This window comes from Schistocerca gregaria, chromosome 8 (assembly GCF_023897955.1).
Source record: "Schistocerca gregaria isolate iqSchGreg1 chromosome 8, iqSchGreg1.2, whole genome shotgun sequence".
Classification (NCBI taxonomy): Eukaryota; Metazoa; Arthropoda; class Insecta; order Orthoptera; family Acrididae; genus Schistocerca; species Schistocerca gregaria.
The window spans coordinates 272,447,537-272,466,074 of NC_064927.1; the positions used below are offsets into that span (position 1 = coordinate 272,447,537).

The 18,538-nt window shown below is 37.9% G+C and overlaps 1 protein-coding gene across 5 annotated transcripts in view; it reads left to right on the plus strand.

The window, feature by feature from the left end:
• Window positions 1-18,538, plus strand: part of LOC126284850 (protein diaphanous) — a 346,639-nt gene that overhangs the window by 299,065 nt on the left and 29,036 nt on the right. For all 5 annotated transcript variants that reach the window (XM_049984081.1, XM_049984079.1, XM_049984080.1 and 2 more), the window contains exons 13-15: window positions 3,869-3,955; window positions 12,127-12,279; window positions 16,075-16,329. In XM_049984081.1, coding sequence (XP_049840038.1) covers window positions 3,869-3,955; window positions 12,127-12,279; window positions 16,075-16,329 — 495 coding nt within the window. The remainder of the gene's footprint in view (window positions 1-3,868; window positions 3,956-12,126; window positions 12,280-16,074; window positions 16,330-18,538) is intronic.

Here is an 18,538-nt window from a genome sequence, read left to right on the forward strand (position 1 = left end):
AGCCCCTCTATCTCTTTGTTAGTAGTTGTTTCACATCTTTATATGAGATTTTCCATTAATTATTTAGATCCTCTGTATACTCCTTCCATCTTTCTGCTTTCCCGTCCTTGCTTAGGACAAGTTTTCCATCTGAGCTTTTGATATTCATACAGGTGGTTCTCTCTTCTTTAAAGGTCTCTTTAAGTTTTCTGTAGACAGTATCTATCATACCCCCTTGTGATATATGCCTCTACCTTCTTACATTTGTCCTCTAGCCACCCTTGCTTAGCATTTTGCACTTCCTGTCAATCTCATTTTTGATACATTTGTACTCCTTTTTGCCTGCTTCATTCACTGTATTTTTACATTTTCTCCTTTCATCAATTAAATTTAATATCTGTTCTGTTACCCAAGGATTTCTACTCGCCCTCATCTTTTTACCTACTTGATCCTCTGCTACCTTCACTATTTCATCTCTCAATGCTACCCTTTCTTCTGCTGCTGTATTTATTTCCCCCCTTCTTGTCAATTGTTCCCTATTGCTCCCTCTAAAACTCTATACAACCTCTGGTTCTTTCAGTTTCTCCAGGTCCCATCTCTTAAATTCCCACCTTTTTTCAGTTTCTTCAGTTTTAATCTACAGTTCATATCCAATAAACTGTGGTCAGAGTCCACATCTGCCTCTGGAAATGTCTTACAATTTAAAACCTGGTTCCTAAACCTCTGTCTTACCATAAATAATTTATCTGAAATCTTCCCGTGTCTACAGGCCTCTTCCACACATATAACCTACTTTCGTGATTACTTAAACCAATTGTTGGCTATGATTAAGTTATGCTCTGTGCAAAATTCTACCATGCAGCGTCCTCTTGCACTCCTTACCCCCAGTCCATATTTTCTTACTACTTTTCCTTCTCTTCCTTTCCCTACAATTGAATTCCAGTCCCCCACGAATATTAAATTTTTGTCTCCCTTAGCTATCTGAATAATTTCTTTTATCGCATCATACATTTCTTCAATCGCTCCATCATCTGCAGCGATAGTTGGCATATAAACCTGTACTACTAAGGTAGACGCGGGCTTTGTGTCTATCTTGGCTACAATAATGCGTTCACTATGCTGTTCATAGTAGCTTACCCGCACTTCTATTTTTTGATTCATTATTAAACCTGCTCCTGCATTACCCCTATTTGATTTTGTATTTATAACCCTGTATTCACCTGACCAGAAGTCTTGTTCCTCCTGTCACCTTACTTCACTATCCCACTATATCTAACTTTAACCTAGCCATTTCCCTTTTTAAATTTTCTAACCTACCTGCCCGATTAAGGGATCTGACATTCCATGCTCCAATACACAGAAAACTGGTTTTGTTTCTCATGATAATGGTGTCCTGAGTAGTCCACGCCCAGAGATCAGAAAGGGGAACTGTTTTACCTCCGGAACATTTTACCCAAGAGGACACCATAATCATTTAACCATATAGTAAAGCTGCATGCCCTTGGGAAAAATTACGGCTGTAGTTTCCCCTTGCTTTCAGCCATTTGCAGTACCAGTACAGCCAGACTGTTTTGGTTAATATTACAAGGCCAGATCAGTCAACCATCCACACTGTTGCCCCTGCAACTACTGATAAGGATGCTGCCCCTCTTCAGGAGCTACACATTTGTCTGCCTCTCAGCAGATGCCCTTCCATTGTGTTTGCACCTACGATCTTTATAGCTGAGGCACTCGAGCCTCCCTATGCCCAAGTCCATGATTCATGGGGGGGGGGGGGCAGCTGTTTGATCTTAAATAATGGAGGCTCTTTCCTTTGTTCAGCTGCAATGCTCATTAGTTAGTGCAGTGATGACTGGGATATCTCCATTACTGCAATGTTCTTCCAATGGATTCTGTGAAAGGCAGTTGCTGTCCTTGCATTTGCATCCATTCTTGTACTATTGTGGGGTTATATTCCAATAGTTTTAGTGCTCAGTTTGTCATTTGTCCTGATGGATCCCTCCTCCTTGACGACCACCTAAATGAGTGATGTTCAGTCACAATAGTGAATGATCTGCCTTTTTTTTTTATATAAGGTTGGAACTTACTGGTTGCTCAAACAACTGCAAGACTCTTTTTCAATTACAGAGTAATTCTTCTTGTACTTGGAGGGTGCTTGGGAAAGGTGAGCAATCACTCTTTTAGTGCCTTACTGGACTGGCACTAGAATTGCATCACACGCTTTCCCGTCGACATTCTCTTCAGAAAGTATATGAACTTGCGAAGTTGTCTGTGTCCTGAAGGATACGGAAAGAACTTTTTTGTTCAGTGTACCAAGAAAATTTAGCATCTTCCTATAGCTGTTACTGTACTGCTCATGCTTTCAGGAAGCCTGTGCAGTAGGAGCACATTCTGAGGAAGCATCTCACATTACAAACATGCTGATTAGCTGGAAAATCTATAATGGCTCCTATGTTCTGGATCAGAACAGTCTCCAGTATCATTAAGTAAGTGCCCCAAGATTTTTATTTCTTTGACAATGAATAGTTTTTTCCTAAGATTCAGACCAATGTCAGGGGGACACTTCAGCACAGTTGTCAGCTCTTAATCTCGACAAATGTCATACAGGTAACAAAGATGAATCGTCCATTTAAAATGTTGAAGCAAGTAGTCTCTTTTGCGTTCAGTGGTGACTGGAGCTTTACACAGACGAAACAGCTTAACACTGAACTCCGAGATTCAGATGTTATGAAGGCAGTTCTTTTCCTGGTTAGCATTACAAATATCAATTTGCCACTAGTCAGACCGCATATTTAAAGTGGATAAATACTTTGCTCCCTTCCGATAATACACAGTGTCATCAGTTCTTGCCAATGGACAGTATGTTCTTTCTGTGGTTTTCGCTGGTAGTAGTTGACACACAAATTTCAGGTTCCACATTCTACTCCAGAAGAACCGCTGAAGAAAGCAAAGGTCTTTCTAATTGGTGAATATAATCTTTCAATATCTTCTGCACTACCTTCTGAAATACTTGAATAATAATAATAGAAAACAACAGCTGTATTGTAATCCGTCATTGTTTATTCAAAATGTGCTACCAGTTTTGATTCCAAAATGCATCATCTTCACACTCCCAAGTGTAATCTGACATAAACGTATGAACCACAATAACAAAAATCTGTGAAGTTTTCAAATGGAAACAGTACAACTTTATTAAGCGTATTATGCCAGCATGTGCAGTCAACAAAGTTTAGTACAGTGTTCCCAAAACCAACTGGGTTCCATGTATGAAGATTATGGCAGATTACACTTGGGGCCTGAAGATTGGATATATGACTCTACTGCTGATTATTGCTAAATGTTTTTATTATATTCCACCGGAAATTTTTCACAGCTCTTGATCTCTTCTGAATTCTCAAACTACTGTGGTCCTGTGAAAGTAGACATTGGCAAGGTGTCTCATGTCACTCCATCTGTTGCATTCCCTTTAACCATTTTGTTATATCCTTGCCAGTCTTTTCCAAAAACTGGATGCTTGATGTGCATTTGACTCGCTCACACTTCTGTATCCATTGATACCTTAACTGGTTGAACTGTAGGAGGAATGTACTGCTTGTATTTGGGTGGTGGGCACAACTTCGCAAGCTCTTTGTTTCTTGTTTGCGCCTCTACATATGTCACTACTCCCACTATAAGCTAACGAGTTATCTTTACTCATTTCATTGCTTGTATTCTACACAGTATTTTTGAGGGCAGAAGATATAAATACACAAATGGAGAGAGGAAAAATATGACACCACTCAAATACTTATAATAGAAAATGTTTTTCACTGAATGTGTTAAATTAAAACTGAATTTAATCTAAAGTATAAAGTGATATACTAAATTGAAAACTTTTTTTGTTCAACAGATAGCAGAAGTCAAAAGACTTCTTCCAAGGCTGAAATCATTAAGCTTTAAATTGCACTACAATGAAATGGTGCAGGATATTAAACCGGTAAGTTTTAAGAAGTATATGCAAGATACATTTTTAAATTGTATAGACAAATTCTTAAATTAAATACACTAATGAGCCAAAGCATTGTGACCACTGCCCTCCATGACATTTGATGTGCCAGGTGGCATTGTGGGCATGTGATGTGATAACATAGTATGTAAGCTGAGCAGACATCGATGGGGGGGATTATCCTAGAGAACATGTGGGCTGCAAATGGGGAAATCCATTGAGATAAGCGACTTTGACAAAGGGCACATTATTATTATGCAGGGCATTTGAATGAGTACCTCAAAAGTGACAAAGCTGGTTGATTGTTCTCATGCTACTGACATGAGCATCTCTGGAAAGAGGTAGGAGGACAGTGAAACTACACTGTGGAATCTCTGCTGAAAGAGCACAATGCTGGTGCATGCACAAGTGTTTCAGAGTGCACCGTTCATAATACAGTATTGAACATGAAGCTCCACAGCAGACCACCCCTGTGTGTTCATGTTTACCTAATGACATCATCAGTTGAGACTGCTGTAGGCACCGGATCATTGGGATATGACCATTGATCAATGAAAATGTGTTTGCTCTTTGGGTAAATCATATTTTTGCTACACTAGGTTGACCATTGTCTCCACAAACACTATCATGAAGTGAGCAGCAACTTGAAAAGTACAGTGTGCAGTGGACACAGGGTGGTGGGAAAAGTGTTATGTTATGTGAGATATTTTCCTTCACTTGCATGGGACCTATGGCAGTAAACGAAGACACTCGATAGCCGCGAACCACCTGCATCCCTTCATGGCGATGTCATCTTTCAGAAGTATAATTATCAGGGTCTTGGAGCCACAACTGTGCTGCTGTGGTTTAAGGACCATTATAGTGAACTCGTGTTAATGTCTTGGCAAACAGATTCACCTGATGTAAACTGTGGAGCCCATCTGGGTCACTATTGGGTGCGATCACTGCTTACACAAATCAGCTGCTCGTTATTTACATGAATTACATGACTTGGTCATAGACATCTACTACCACATACCTCCACAAACCTACCAACAAACTGTTGGATCCCTGACATGCGGCATCAGTGATGGATTTTGTTCCAAAGACAGACAAACAAGGTATTAAACACATTGTTATAATGTTTTGGCTCATCAGTGTGTGTTGATAATATCACCTCAAAGAGTATATTTAGAGCTGTAAAACATGAAGTCCTTAAAATACTTCTGTTTGGCTGTTTTAGTCTGTATTAACTTAGGTTTGTGTTGGATTATCTTTAATTAAAAGTAAATAACCTGCTGTTACTATTTCTGTGTTATGTTTTTCTGCATTTCCTATTGTTTGTCACTTTTAACAATTTTGATAATCATCTAATTGTGTGTGTTGGAAACTCCATCCTTCATATTGGAGCTCATTTGCATAATTGAGAATAGTGATGGAGAAAGGAATTTTTAATGAAGAGAAAGGGACCAAGAAAAAATGCAAGCAGAGCTTCCTCAAAACCAAGCAGAGAACAGAGACCTGCAACAAATATACCAAAATGAGAAACTGGAAATCTGAGAAGAGAGAAACAAAACATGACAGTAACTCACAAACTTGAGGAGGATAGCAGAGGGAATAAGAAACTTTTATATATTGTTATCAAAGGTAAAAGGAAATTACTGAATATTGTAAAGGAACCCAGGAATAAAAATGGAAATATAGTTAGAAAAGAAAGTGGCATCAGAGAAGTTCTGAATAGCCATTTCAAGCAATTGTTAAATGAATCAGTTGAACATAACATAGGACCTGAAATGAGGTGCCTCCCATCACCTGGACACAAGCAGAGGTAGCCTTCAAATCTATGCTCAAAGGCAAATCTCCAAATGAAATGAATGCAGGCATGATAAAGGCAGCATATGTCCAGGACATACAGTGGCTGTACAGAACACTCGATGCAGTATGGAAAGTCAACAAGATACATGCAGAGTGGAGCAAGGGTGTTATAATTCCTCTGTTTAAGAAAGGCAGTAGATGGAAGCCCACTAACTGTAAAGGAATAACTCTTTTGTCACATCAGTTGAAAACTCTAATAGATTATTGAGCAAAGATTGAGAACGATCATAAAATCACAGCTGGAAGGCAAGCAGTATGCATTCACAAATAACAGAGCAACTGTGGGTTTAATTTTCAGTACCAACATGCTGATGGAAAAATATTGAGAGAAAAGGAAGAATCTGTTAATTGTGTACTTAGGTGTAAAAAAGGCATATGATAGTATTGCAAAGGGGAGAATCTGGGAGTGCCTGAGATAAAGGAATGTACCTGAAGGACCAATTAGGAAAATCCAGATGCTGCACAAGGACTTTACTAGCTGTGTGCAAGGTGGAGAGGGAATATCTTATGGTTTCAGTCCAAGAGTGTACAGCAAGGTAGTGCACTGTCCTCTCTGCTGTTTTGGCTGATTTAAAAAGAACATAAAGAACAGCTTTTGTGAACTACTTGCATTCGCTGGTGATGTCATGATATGGGATGAAACAGAAGGGGAAGTTCAGAACACTCTCTGGTGTATGGAAATCACAAGTTCCAGGAATACAACATCCACATCAGAGAGGCCAAGACAGTAGTGATGGCAGTCGACAGAGATAGGTATCCCGCAAGTGTGAAACTAGGAGACCACCAGCTAGTGTGTGTGTGTGTGTGTGGGGGGGGGGGGGGGGGGGATTTTCTGTACCTTGGGAAGTATCACTCTGGGGATAATTAGAGTAGACAGCAGATTACCAACAGAGTGCAAAATGGTGCTGAAATCTACCAACAAATGAGGACACTTCTATAGGACTGCATGATTCCAGAAAAAGCAAAATCAGTTATATGCATGAGCTACTTCATACTAATATTGACCTATGGTGTTGAAATGTGCACTGTCACAAAGAGAGAGTCATCAAGACTTCAAGCATCAGAAATGAAATTCATGGGACCCGTCATTCAGATCAGCAAGATAAAGTAAGGAAGAAAGCCGCAGTCGAGACATCCCTTTCATGCCGAATCAGTACATCCAGACTATAGTGCTGAGGGTATGTAATAATGCTGGAGCCTACAAGAAGAGCCCAAATAAATTTAGAAATGATAGGTTATTCATGTATACAAGGAAGTGGAAGAAGCCCATTAACCGTACCTGGGGAACTGGAACAGCACGGTGGTGGTGGTAAACTTACTGAAGACAACGGGCAAGGGCTTTTTCGGTTTCTTCTGTTAAAGATACACTTTTATTTTTTCTATTTATAGACTGTTCCTTATCTCTTGTATTCTGTTGTATTGCTTTTTATTGTTTCTCCCTTTTTTTTCACTTGGTCTTCTCTTTGTCAAATTTTGTCCATACCACTTCAGCTTTGTTGTTTCTACCTTGTCCTGAAGTTTCAAGATTCCCATCCTTTTCCTGCTCTCATCATTTCTGATTCTATCCTTTTTTGTATTGCTACCTTAAAATTTTTGTGTCTTGTGCCCATATTCTTGTCTTGCTCCATTTTGTTGTCCACTTACCAACTGCATATGCTATGGTTTATAATAAGGTGAATATAGAACTTTCTTACATTTCCTTGTGACACTCTGTTCCACAGAGTAATGCCTACACTCAGATAGAAGCTGTTTTCTTGTTGTGTGTGTGGTTTTTTTCTAATTTCTTTGTCTATCTTGCCATCAATTGTGATTACACTTCATAAATTCTTGAAACTTTTGACCACTTCCAAAATTTTGTCATTCAGTTTCATCTTTTCCCTTTCTTCCTTCTCCTTGTCACAACTGTTTTGTTATTTTCTGTGCTTACTCTCATCCCATATTTTTCTCTCTCTTGGTTCTGTACCTCTGTTTGATGTTGCACTTCCATTTCATCACCCCATATCACTATGTCATCTGTTAGCAACTTCATTGCCATTATATGTCCTTCTAATTACTGCTTAACATTTGTATGAATTTTATCCATGACTATGCTGAATATTATGGAGGACAGCAACTCTGCTGCCCTAGACCCATGTCAACTTCAAACCATTTTGTTTCTCCTATACTAATTTTTATTCTACAAACATAGTTCTTGTACATAACTTTCATCATTTGCACTTCCACTTTATTAATTTGTTTATCCCTTAATGTTTTCCAGACTAATTGTCTAGACACACTGTCATAGGCTTCTCAATATCAATAAATGTCAACATCATGTCTTCTTTCATTCCCATCTTTTCTCCATCAGATGCCTTCCATTTCTCCTCCTAATTTCCTCCTCAGCCTTTCTTCCAGTAATCTCCCAAAGATCTTGGCTACACCTACAACAAGGTTTGCCTGTCTGTATTTTTTACATTCCTTCGTATCACTGTTGTCATAAAAAGTGATAATTTGTCTTTATCCCACTCTTATGGGATTTTTCCTCTTCCATATTATTCTAAATACTCTACAATGCCACCATAACACTATTGGTCATGGTGCTTTCATCATACCTGTGGTCACCTTATCCACTCTTGCTGCTTTACCACTCCTCTTCTGTATTGTGGTTTTCTCCATTTTTAGCAGATATCTCCTTTCTTTTTTCTTCATACATTGTGCTTTCTTTTTCCTTTGTATCTTCCAACTCACTATATTTAACATTCGACAATTTTGAGACACAGTCTTTCAGTCTTTCTAGTGCATTATCTCTTCATGTCAATGTATACCCTGTTTCTGATTTAACAAATTTCATATTTTCTCTATCTTTTTATCTTTTACTTTGTTCTTTTTTTAATTAATCAATACAAAACTTTTTGATTCCTGAACACTCTCCTATGAATTTTCAGTGAAACTTTCCCAGTTCTTATTTTTCTCTTTTTGTGGCTTTTTTAGATGCAATTTTGGCTGCTTTATATTGTTGCTAATTTTCTGTGCTGTTACTGCCTATCCACTCCCTCCGAGCTATTTGCTTCTCATTGGCTGCTTTTTTGAAGCCCTGTTGTTCCACCAAGGAGTAGCTCTTTTTTGTCTCCTAATAGTCATTTATAGATGTTCACTGCACACTTCACAAAACAATTTCTGAATAACATCAGTTTCTCTTCTTCACTTCATCTTTACTTCTTATTGAGGTAAACTCATTCAATGTCACAGGCCATAGGATGACCTGATACAAACTTTTTACTAACAGAGCATACTGCAGGTGAAGAAGACTAACAGAAGAGAAACTGAACTATCTGTCCTGAAAGTTTGGAGGCAGAATGAAATACGTCCTCATGAAAACTAACGTTTCACAAGAAGTTGTTAAATATATGAAAATAAGGTTTTTGGCAACCACAAATATGCAGAGATGTATTTTACTGTATGATTAATATTCTTTAATTCTTCAGTTTTTCCTGGTGTATTTGTTGATCAAACAGTCCATTGTGCAATGCTGGTCCATAGTGTCCAGTGGGCAAAATATTTCAGCAGCCAGACATGTCACTATCATCAGGAGCATTGACAAACTGAACTCCTGAAGGCGTATCGGATTCAACGCCAGCGAGGCAAGAGAAATATTGGACACACAGTGTGAACCATTGAAGATAAAGGCTGAGAACACCAGCAGCATACTTGACTAATGTACCTAATAAATCAGTGGTTGCAGAGCATTGTTTGTCAGAGGAACATGTGGTGGAGTACGAACGCCCAGGATTTTAATGCAGAGTTCCAAATAATGGGACAGTGTTGTTACAGAAGCCATCAAAATTTGCACCAGGGATAATTTTATCAGTTGGGATTGCAGCTATAATCACACCGGTGCTTGGGAACCAGCACTGGGTCTAATTATAATAATGCTCAGCTTACACAGTGATCTGGAAACCAGAGTGGACAGAGCAACTACATCAACACCATCACAGGTGCCAATGCAAGCGCCTTCATAACTGCTGACGCATGCTCTTGATCGGCTTGTGGTGGGAGGGGATGTAAGTTGGCTGTGGGCCCTCAGGAGTTATGTTCATCAACAGTCTTGACGATGGTGACATCATGAAAATATTGTGCCCATTGGACACTATGGACCAGCTGTATATCCATGGACTGTTCAGTCAATACTCTTTTAACTTCAGTAGCCACTGTGTGTGTGGTTTTTTGTGGATGTGATGGTTCTTTACTTATTTTAACAGTTTGCAGTATCTCATGAATATCATCTTTAGAAATATATAAGGTGCTTGTAGTTAAGTACCAGTGTTTCATTCTAATAACCTGAAAATATGATAACTGTGACAACCAGATGCATCGTGCCAGCACATTAACCTGTGATGCACACACGGCACTACCCCCGGTGTCAGTTGTCAGTTGCACCAGGCAACTTCTGATCTGTCCATAGTGAGGTGTGTTACTGTGTACAGTGCACGAAGTGTAATCACGAGAGTTGGCAGACATGCATTTAATGTACAGTTTGGCAGGATTATTGCCTGTGGAACAGCACGAATGTACAGAGAACGCTTTCCAAAACACATTTTCCTAGTTGAAAGATGCACCAATTTATGAGAGAGGGGGCTTTACGTAAGAGAGAGCTGACCAAGTTCCTGCCAGAGTCATGTATGAACACAAAACTTTATGGAGATGGTGTGTAAGCACTGGGACCAGTGCATTTTGAGCCCTGCATTCACTTCTGTTAGTGTATTATCCACTGCAGTGCTGTAGTGTCGAACTTGATACAGTTCATATTGTTAAAGAATGAGGTCTCATTTGCTCATGATGGTGTTTCCAACAGCCTCAGTAGCAGTGTGTGGAGTGAGGACAGTCCCCAGACCATCCCAATCGGTGGCCACCAGCAACAATTGTCTTGTCAAGTACGGACGATCATCCTCAAAGATCACCTAACAGGATCTTATTTGACACATCCTTGTTTGAATGGTCCTTGTTGCCTGGTGTTTCTACGAGATATACTGCCGCAGTTGTTGAAGACTGTACTCCTTGTTGTCTATGAAACAATGTGGTTTCAGTACGATGGTGCACCAGTCCAGTTCCACGTTAATGTCTGCGAGCAGCTGGACAATACATACCCTCTTCACTGGTTCAGATAGGGAGGACGTGTCCCGTGACCAGTGTGGTTGCTGGATCTCACACTTCTGGGCTTTTTCTTCTGGGGTTACATCAAGAAATTGTTCTATGAAACTCCCATAGAAACAGATGAAGACTTGAATGCTAGAGTCCAATCTGCCTGTCCCTGATGCAACAGACACCAGGGATTTTTGAGTGAGTGTGACAGAACTTCTAGCACCTTTTCCATTGGCAGTTGTGACTTCAAACAATTAGCATGAGGTACATTGTTATGTGATGTCAGCTATGTGTGTCCATAACACAGTAAATATGCATTTCTGACCATTGGTTCCCTATCTCAATATAATCGGTTGTAGACCCACTATCACATGTTTCAGTTTGACACAAAAGGTTTGAGACAAGAACCTGCAACTACCATTGAAAACTGAGAAGCTGTTATCACGAGCAATTCAGCATGTGTGTACATTTCCATCACTGTAGGTTAATAGGGTGACAGCTGTGCTAACTTTATCTGTCTGTGTAAACTCAATTTTAAATGCATATTAAATTGCTTAAATATAATGTATTATTAACTGTATTGTATGTCTGCTGTCTGTAAACATCCTTGGAACCATTTCTGTTTTTAAAAAACCATCTTAAAATTTGTATTTGGTAAGTCACGAAGAGACACAATGCCTGGCAAGTACTTATTTAAGGAAAAATTCCAGTACCACTAAAATACACTTTTAAAAGTGAAAGGAGGAGGGATTCACTTTCTCATCCTGTGACTTGAGTGACCTCTTATGTCTTTCTAAACTTCCCTAGCCCATCCCTTTTTCCCCTTGGGGGGGGGGGGGGGGGGGGGGGGGGAACTAATAGTTCTGACACCTAGGATTATTGTTTCTAATTTTAAATGTGTCTTTTTGGTAGACACTGGTGTGAGAACAATCAATCTTTCGTTGAGTATTCTCATAAATGTCTTCAGCCTCACATCAAAAGTCAAAGACTTTCCATATTTCACATGGCTAAGTGCATTGTAAATGTACTCTTCCTTATTAAGTTTTAATTGAAGTTTTAATTTGACATGTCACTAGAAATGGTTCATCTCTCTGTTTGTGTGTTTCCCCCAGTACTTAATTCAATGTCAGTTTAAACCTGTTTGAACATAGCAGAGATTCAGGAAGCTGTAAAGAAATTTTTCTTCACAGGATATAGTTGCAGCCACAGCAGCATGTGAGGAAATAAAACAAAGCAAAAAATTTGCACAAATACTAGAACTCATTCTTCTTATGGGTAACTACATGAACAGTGGAACAAAGAATGGTCCTGCTTTTGGCTTTGAGATAAGTTTCTTACCTAAGGTATGTAATAAACTTTTATTAGGACTTGTAGATATCACTCACCTGTTGTTGGTCTTGGTATAATTGTACATTGACTTATTGTTTCTAAAACTACGTTTTTGAGCTAAAACTAAGTGGTAGATAGTATATCACAAGTACAATATAAAATAGTAGTATTGTATGGTAGTATTTGCAAATGCATTTTAAGAATTTGGTAGTAATAGCTAAACATAACATACATGACCTGCATGACAGCTGCAGAAAAGATTAGATTTATACTAAAAAACACTATCTTTCATGCTATCATTGGTTTGTAAGCTTTGAGACTATTACTGCTGAACATTATCAGATATTACCCAGTACTCCCAACAAAGTTTAGCACTTAACAAAATATTTGATTAAACAGTAAACACTTTTGTTTTGAAAGTGATGAAACATATATAATAACCATAATAACCATTAAAAAAATTCATCCCTCACGATTCTGTAGGTGTTTCATTAGATCAGACCAAAAATGTTGACTAGTGAAAAAAAATATATTAAAAATCCAGACTGGTGGGGTGCAACTGTGGTTGTTGAGCCTGTAAAGGTCACTTTTTTGGTTTTTCTTTAATATCTTGAAATCTGCAGCATCTAGTGAAAATGTTTCCCCAGTAAAAAATTAAACTACATTAAACTTTCTGCAAAAAGGGCCTATTCATTTTTTATCTAGAACAAATTGTTTCCGCAGAACAAATAGTTTCCGCATTCAAGTGGATAGAAAAATCGTATATTATTAAAAGAGTTCTGTATTGGTACACAATTGATGTTTATTGTTAAATGAAGTGGGTTAAGAATAAATATTGAATGTGCATTCCACATCTAAGTGCAGTAGAACAGTATTAATGGATAAATTGTATTTTGAGATTAACAGGATGGAAGGGCATGGATGGAGGTTATAAGTGTGAGCGAAGGTAGGTTGCCAGATTGTGGTGTGCACTTCCACAGTCTCCATATTGCACTACGTCACAAAATGCAACTACAGGGTATTTCACAAAGTTACAGTGATCCTTCCACAGCTTGCTATATTAATCACTGGTGACGCAGTGTGTGGACATTTCCCATGGGGGGAGGGGCCTTTTTTTTTATTTTGTACAAAGTGTGTTAACATTATTGAATACAGATATGAGTTGCTAATAATACAAATGCACATTGACCACTTCATGTGCTGAGCTTTCTTACACACTCACTTAACAAACTGTAAATGAGTCCACTATATGAACATGAACACCATGAAGTTATTTTGTATATATTACAGAACTGACCAGAAATGCTGGGAGATAGTCTGTCTGTAAACTGAAAAAGCCAGCAGCAGTTGTGGTGGAGAAAGTTGCCTTTCCTGGAAGAACACAGAACACATAAGAATCAGTTTCCCTGGTAGCAGTATAGAACAGTATGCAGAGATTTACATAGAATCTGTCCTTATGCTTTTCCTGTGTTTGTATTATTTGCGACCCACTCTTGTCTTCAATGTAGTGTTAATAAACTTTATGGAAAATAAACAACCTTCTCTCCCAGGATTGTCTGCACCCTGTGTTGCCAGTGACTCGTAAGGCGAGCTGTGGAAGGGTTGATATAGCTTAATGAAATACTCTGTAGCTGCTTTCTGTGATGTAATGCGGTTGAGAGAATGGGGAATTGCATGCTTGCTCTTTATTTTGCAGATCTATGAAGGAGGGAAGTGCGTGACCACAACCCAGCAACCTACCTTCCGTCACGCTTCTAACCTCCACGCCCTCCATCCTGTTACAACCCCAGAACATAGTTTATTCCCTAATACAGTTCTACTGCTCTAAGATGTGATACACACATTTAATATTTGTTCTTAACCCACTTCATTTAACAACAAACATCAATTTTATGCCATTAAATTATTATTTTTAATAATCTGCAATTTTTCCTTTCCTTGCAATGCAGAGGAAACTGTTAACCCCAGAGAGAAAATTGAATGAAACCGTTTTTTGTAGAAATTTTAATTTAGTTTAATTTTTTAGAGGGGAAACATTTTTGCTAGATGCCCGCTTTTCGAGAGATTCAGGAAATACCTAAAAGAAAGTAACTTTTACATGAGACCATTCCCCAATCTCCCATGCACAAAAGAGGATTTTTGGGATGGTGTTCGTGATGTACTCCCTCCCACCCTCCTTCACCCTACCACTGTACAAAAATTCGCGATTACATGAAATTTTCCCATTAATTTTCCTTCCTTGACGGGACTACTCATTCGGTTTCTCAGGTTTGCCTTGATTTACTACTATAGTTGCCAATATAGTTTATTAGTTATCAGTTTGTAGATATGGTTGCATTCTGAAAGTTTCTTAAGTCTTCTTCCATAGAACAGGAGGAGTTGTCAAGGAGAGACTTTCTCAGTTAATTTTGAAATTTTACTTTGCCCAGTGATATTTATATCACATGCCAAGTGATCAAAAATTTTAGGAGCAGCATTGTGCAACCCCTTTTTGTGCTAAAGATGTTAATGTGGAGTAATGAATGTCATTTTTCTTTCTGGTATTGTAGTTATGTATATCATTGATGCTTTTGAACTGTAACAGATTATTTACAACAAACTTCATAAGTATACTGTGAAACAGTAATCAGAATGCCAAACTCTTTAAACAGATGTCTACAGGATGATTGTGGATGAACATCACATATTATTCTTACAGCATGTTTTTGTGCCATGAAGACTTACTTTCTTAAAGATGAGTTACTCTGGAACACATTCCAGATGACATTATTGAATGAAAAAATGCAAAATTTGTTGACTATCTGATATGCCTCTTCCCAAGGTTTGCAATGATTCTTAGTGCAAAGGAGGCTGAAGTAAATTGTTTTAGAAGTTCCAAAATGTGCTTTTTCCTATTTAAATTCTCATCAATATGAACACACAAGAATTTTGTAGTTTCTACTCTATGTATCATTTCCTCATCTTGTGTTACACATAATTATTGGTGTAATATGCCATGCAGAATTGTATATTTTGTGTAAAATTGAGGATGAGACCATTTACTGAGGACCAGTCAATGATACATTTAAGAACTTAGTTCACCATTTCTTGTATCTCTGTATTTATCTCGGGATTGATTACACTACTGGAGCCATCTGCGAAAAGAACTAATTCTGCTTGTTGTATTTTAGATGGAAGATCATTAACACATGAATTTTATGCTGAATGAAAACTGTATTCTTAAGGCTTCTTTTAAAGTGACTAGATACACTCACCATCAGTCTTCTGCTAAAATGTTGGTGATTCTGTTCCATCAAAATCTATGTACATTGTGTTGTCTTCATAGACTTCAAAGAATGGCACTTTGGTGTCATTTTACCATCTGAAAATATTCCTCCATTGACTTAAAATTGCCTTTACACATGAATTTGTCAATTTTCCAGATGAAGAAATTGATTTGCAAGAAGTTTCTTGCAGTTCAAAGACAAAGGTTGTACTGTACCAAATACTTTGTCTTGTGTTTTAGTAATCAGTACCTAAAATTTTTGCAAAAGACTCCAGGGGTTGAATTCATATTGAATGCCATAAAAAAAATCTGTATGGTCCTCCAGGATTTTAACTACAACAGGACACCATGAATTAAAAATGTGACATTTAAGAAGCCAACAGTAGTATAATTTACAGTATAGCTGACCATAAAAGATAGTACAAATGGCCATAAATCACCTGAAATAGCTGTCACTAGTGATTTAAATGTTTCGTCTGAATCATTAAATTGTAATTTGTTTGTAAATCTGTGGCCAGTTAATGAATCTTCATTCTCTTTGCAGCTCACGAGCACAAAGGACGTGGAGAACAAAATGACTCTTCTCCATTACCTTGTTGCAATAATAGAGAACAAGTTCCCAGAGCTCCTCACATTCAATGAGGAAATGGAACATGTTGACAGAGCAGCTCGTGTCTCAGTGGAGATCTTGCAGAAATCACTGAGACTAATGGACACAAGCATAAGGAATCTGGAAACCGATTTGTCCAATAGTAAAGTGCCTCAGTCAGATGATGACAAATTTAATGAAGTCATGAGTGTATCCTTCCATGTATACCATGTGTACCATTTTTACAAAGCTCTTGTTTTTTTTCTTCGGGGGAGGGGGGGGGGATAAATAATATTCTCAATAACATTTTAACACTTACTGTTAATTATCATTAAAATTGCTGTCTACTTTTGAACTGTACTGTTGTTCTTTAGTGATTCTCTTTAATTTGCTTGTGCATTTAAATTGTTTATTTATTAAAGTAATGTAGCCCAAATCAAAAGACATTCAAATCTTAGATTATTGGATCCAGAAGTTATATCCTTGTGTAGAGCAAGAAAAATACATAGGAAAAGACATTTAAAAATTCAAAAAGGTGTTAAAATGCAAGAGAACTTAATTAAAATGTGAAGTCAAGACACATATGACAATTGCTTTTCAAAACAAATTGGGGAATGCTGTGTAACATAAGAGATTCAAATTTTTATAAAACTATTTTCTAGTGCTTGAGGAGGGACAGGAGGAAGAAATGGTGAGGGTGGGACATACAAAGGGTTCTTTTATTATTTTTACCCAAATTGAAAACATTTTCAGAATAATGGACAAAAATTAATGACAAATGAGTAAAAATGAGGACATGATAGTTACTGTCAATATAGGCTTAATAACAATAAATAACTATGACAATGATGGTGATAATCTATTTTTACATAACTGACCAAACCACTGGTGAGAAGTTAACAGCAGTATTGCCTGTATGATTTTGATGTAAATATAAACAAAAATTCACACATTTTGCACTGTAGGTGAAGGCACAGACTCAATTTTGAGTAGTACGTTGTAGTGGTGTGTATTTGCCCTGGAAGTTCATTCAAGGGAGGCTAACAAATATGATTTTTATCATTGCACAAGGAGGACATCAAATTTGTGTGGCCAGCCAATTTTTAGTGCTTTAAGGATAGTCTCAAGATGGCGATGTGTCTGATGCCATATATATCACGCAAACCATTGACATGTCCAGCATATGCATCCCAGCATGGAACTGTCATATTTTGCCAGATGACTCTGAGTTGCCATTCACCTCCAAAACATTGTTTGATTGGAGCTAAATTATCACTACCTGAGGAGGCTTTAGTGATAATTTATGGGATCAAGAAATTTTATTTGTATGGCAGCAAATTCCACGTAATGACTAACTGGAAATTTGTTATTTAGCCATTGTTCTAAGCTCGTAGAAGTATGAAATCCACTTTTGCCCAACTATTGTTGATGACCCAAACCCCAATGCTGTAGGTCCATTGGCAGGGTGTCCTGTCACTTTTTCAGCATCTCTAAGACATACAAAGTCATTTGCATTGGACTTCCAACACCAAAGGAACCACTGAAGGAACCAGCTTGGAAGTTCACTTGCATGGAGTAATCTTATAATCACTTAAATAAACTTTGCTGCTTTCAGTTCCTTCATTATTTGTTCCATAGCAAATGGCGCAGTCATGTTCATGATAGCTGATTTGATTTTTGTCTGTGACCCTGAGAACCACATGTTAAACAGTGATTTGTGTCAGTGTTGTATTTCATGGGCCTGAAACACTGTTTGTGTGGCACTGTGTGGTAAACAATGTGGCTTCTTGTGCCAAAAGTTGTTTGTCTATGTCTGAAACTACCTTAATTTGTTTTTTCATCTTTAAGAGGGGCTGAAGTGCATTTTGTTTGTTGGACTGGTGCATCCTTTGTGTCCAACACAAAATTTTGTGCCACAAACTGTACACTCAACATTCTCTCTGAGTCCTATAATAAATAGGAATTCTTGCTGCTCTTACTGTTTAATTTGCACATGTTTTCCCATGGTTAACACAGGTATCACTAAGATACAATTTTACCCATGTCAATACTGCAAGCTTTTAGAAATGTTAAACGTCTGTACAGTAGTGCAATACACCGAAATTAGAACATGTGCAATTATTCACAAGATTGGAGTACCATCTGGTTTCAGAAAGAACTGTGTGTCAAGCTGACAAGCAATACAGTTCAGTTTTTTTGTGTGACTATTTCCAGTATCCAGCTGTATTTGCCCTTTTTGGTCGATATGTTTGGGACCACTAACATAAATAATTAAATTCTTGTTGGAAAAACTCCATGTGTGGGCCATATTAATGTAGTAAAAACATGAGTTCAATCATAAGGAGAGCAAAGGGACATGCCTGGTGTAGTATACATTGCAGAAGCCAAAGGAGGCACAAATAATGGCATCCGACATACC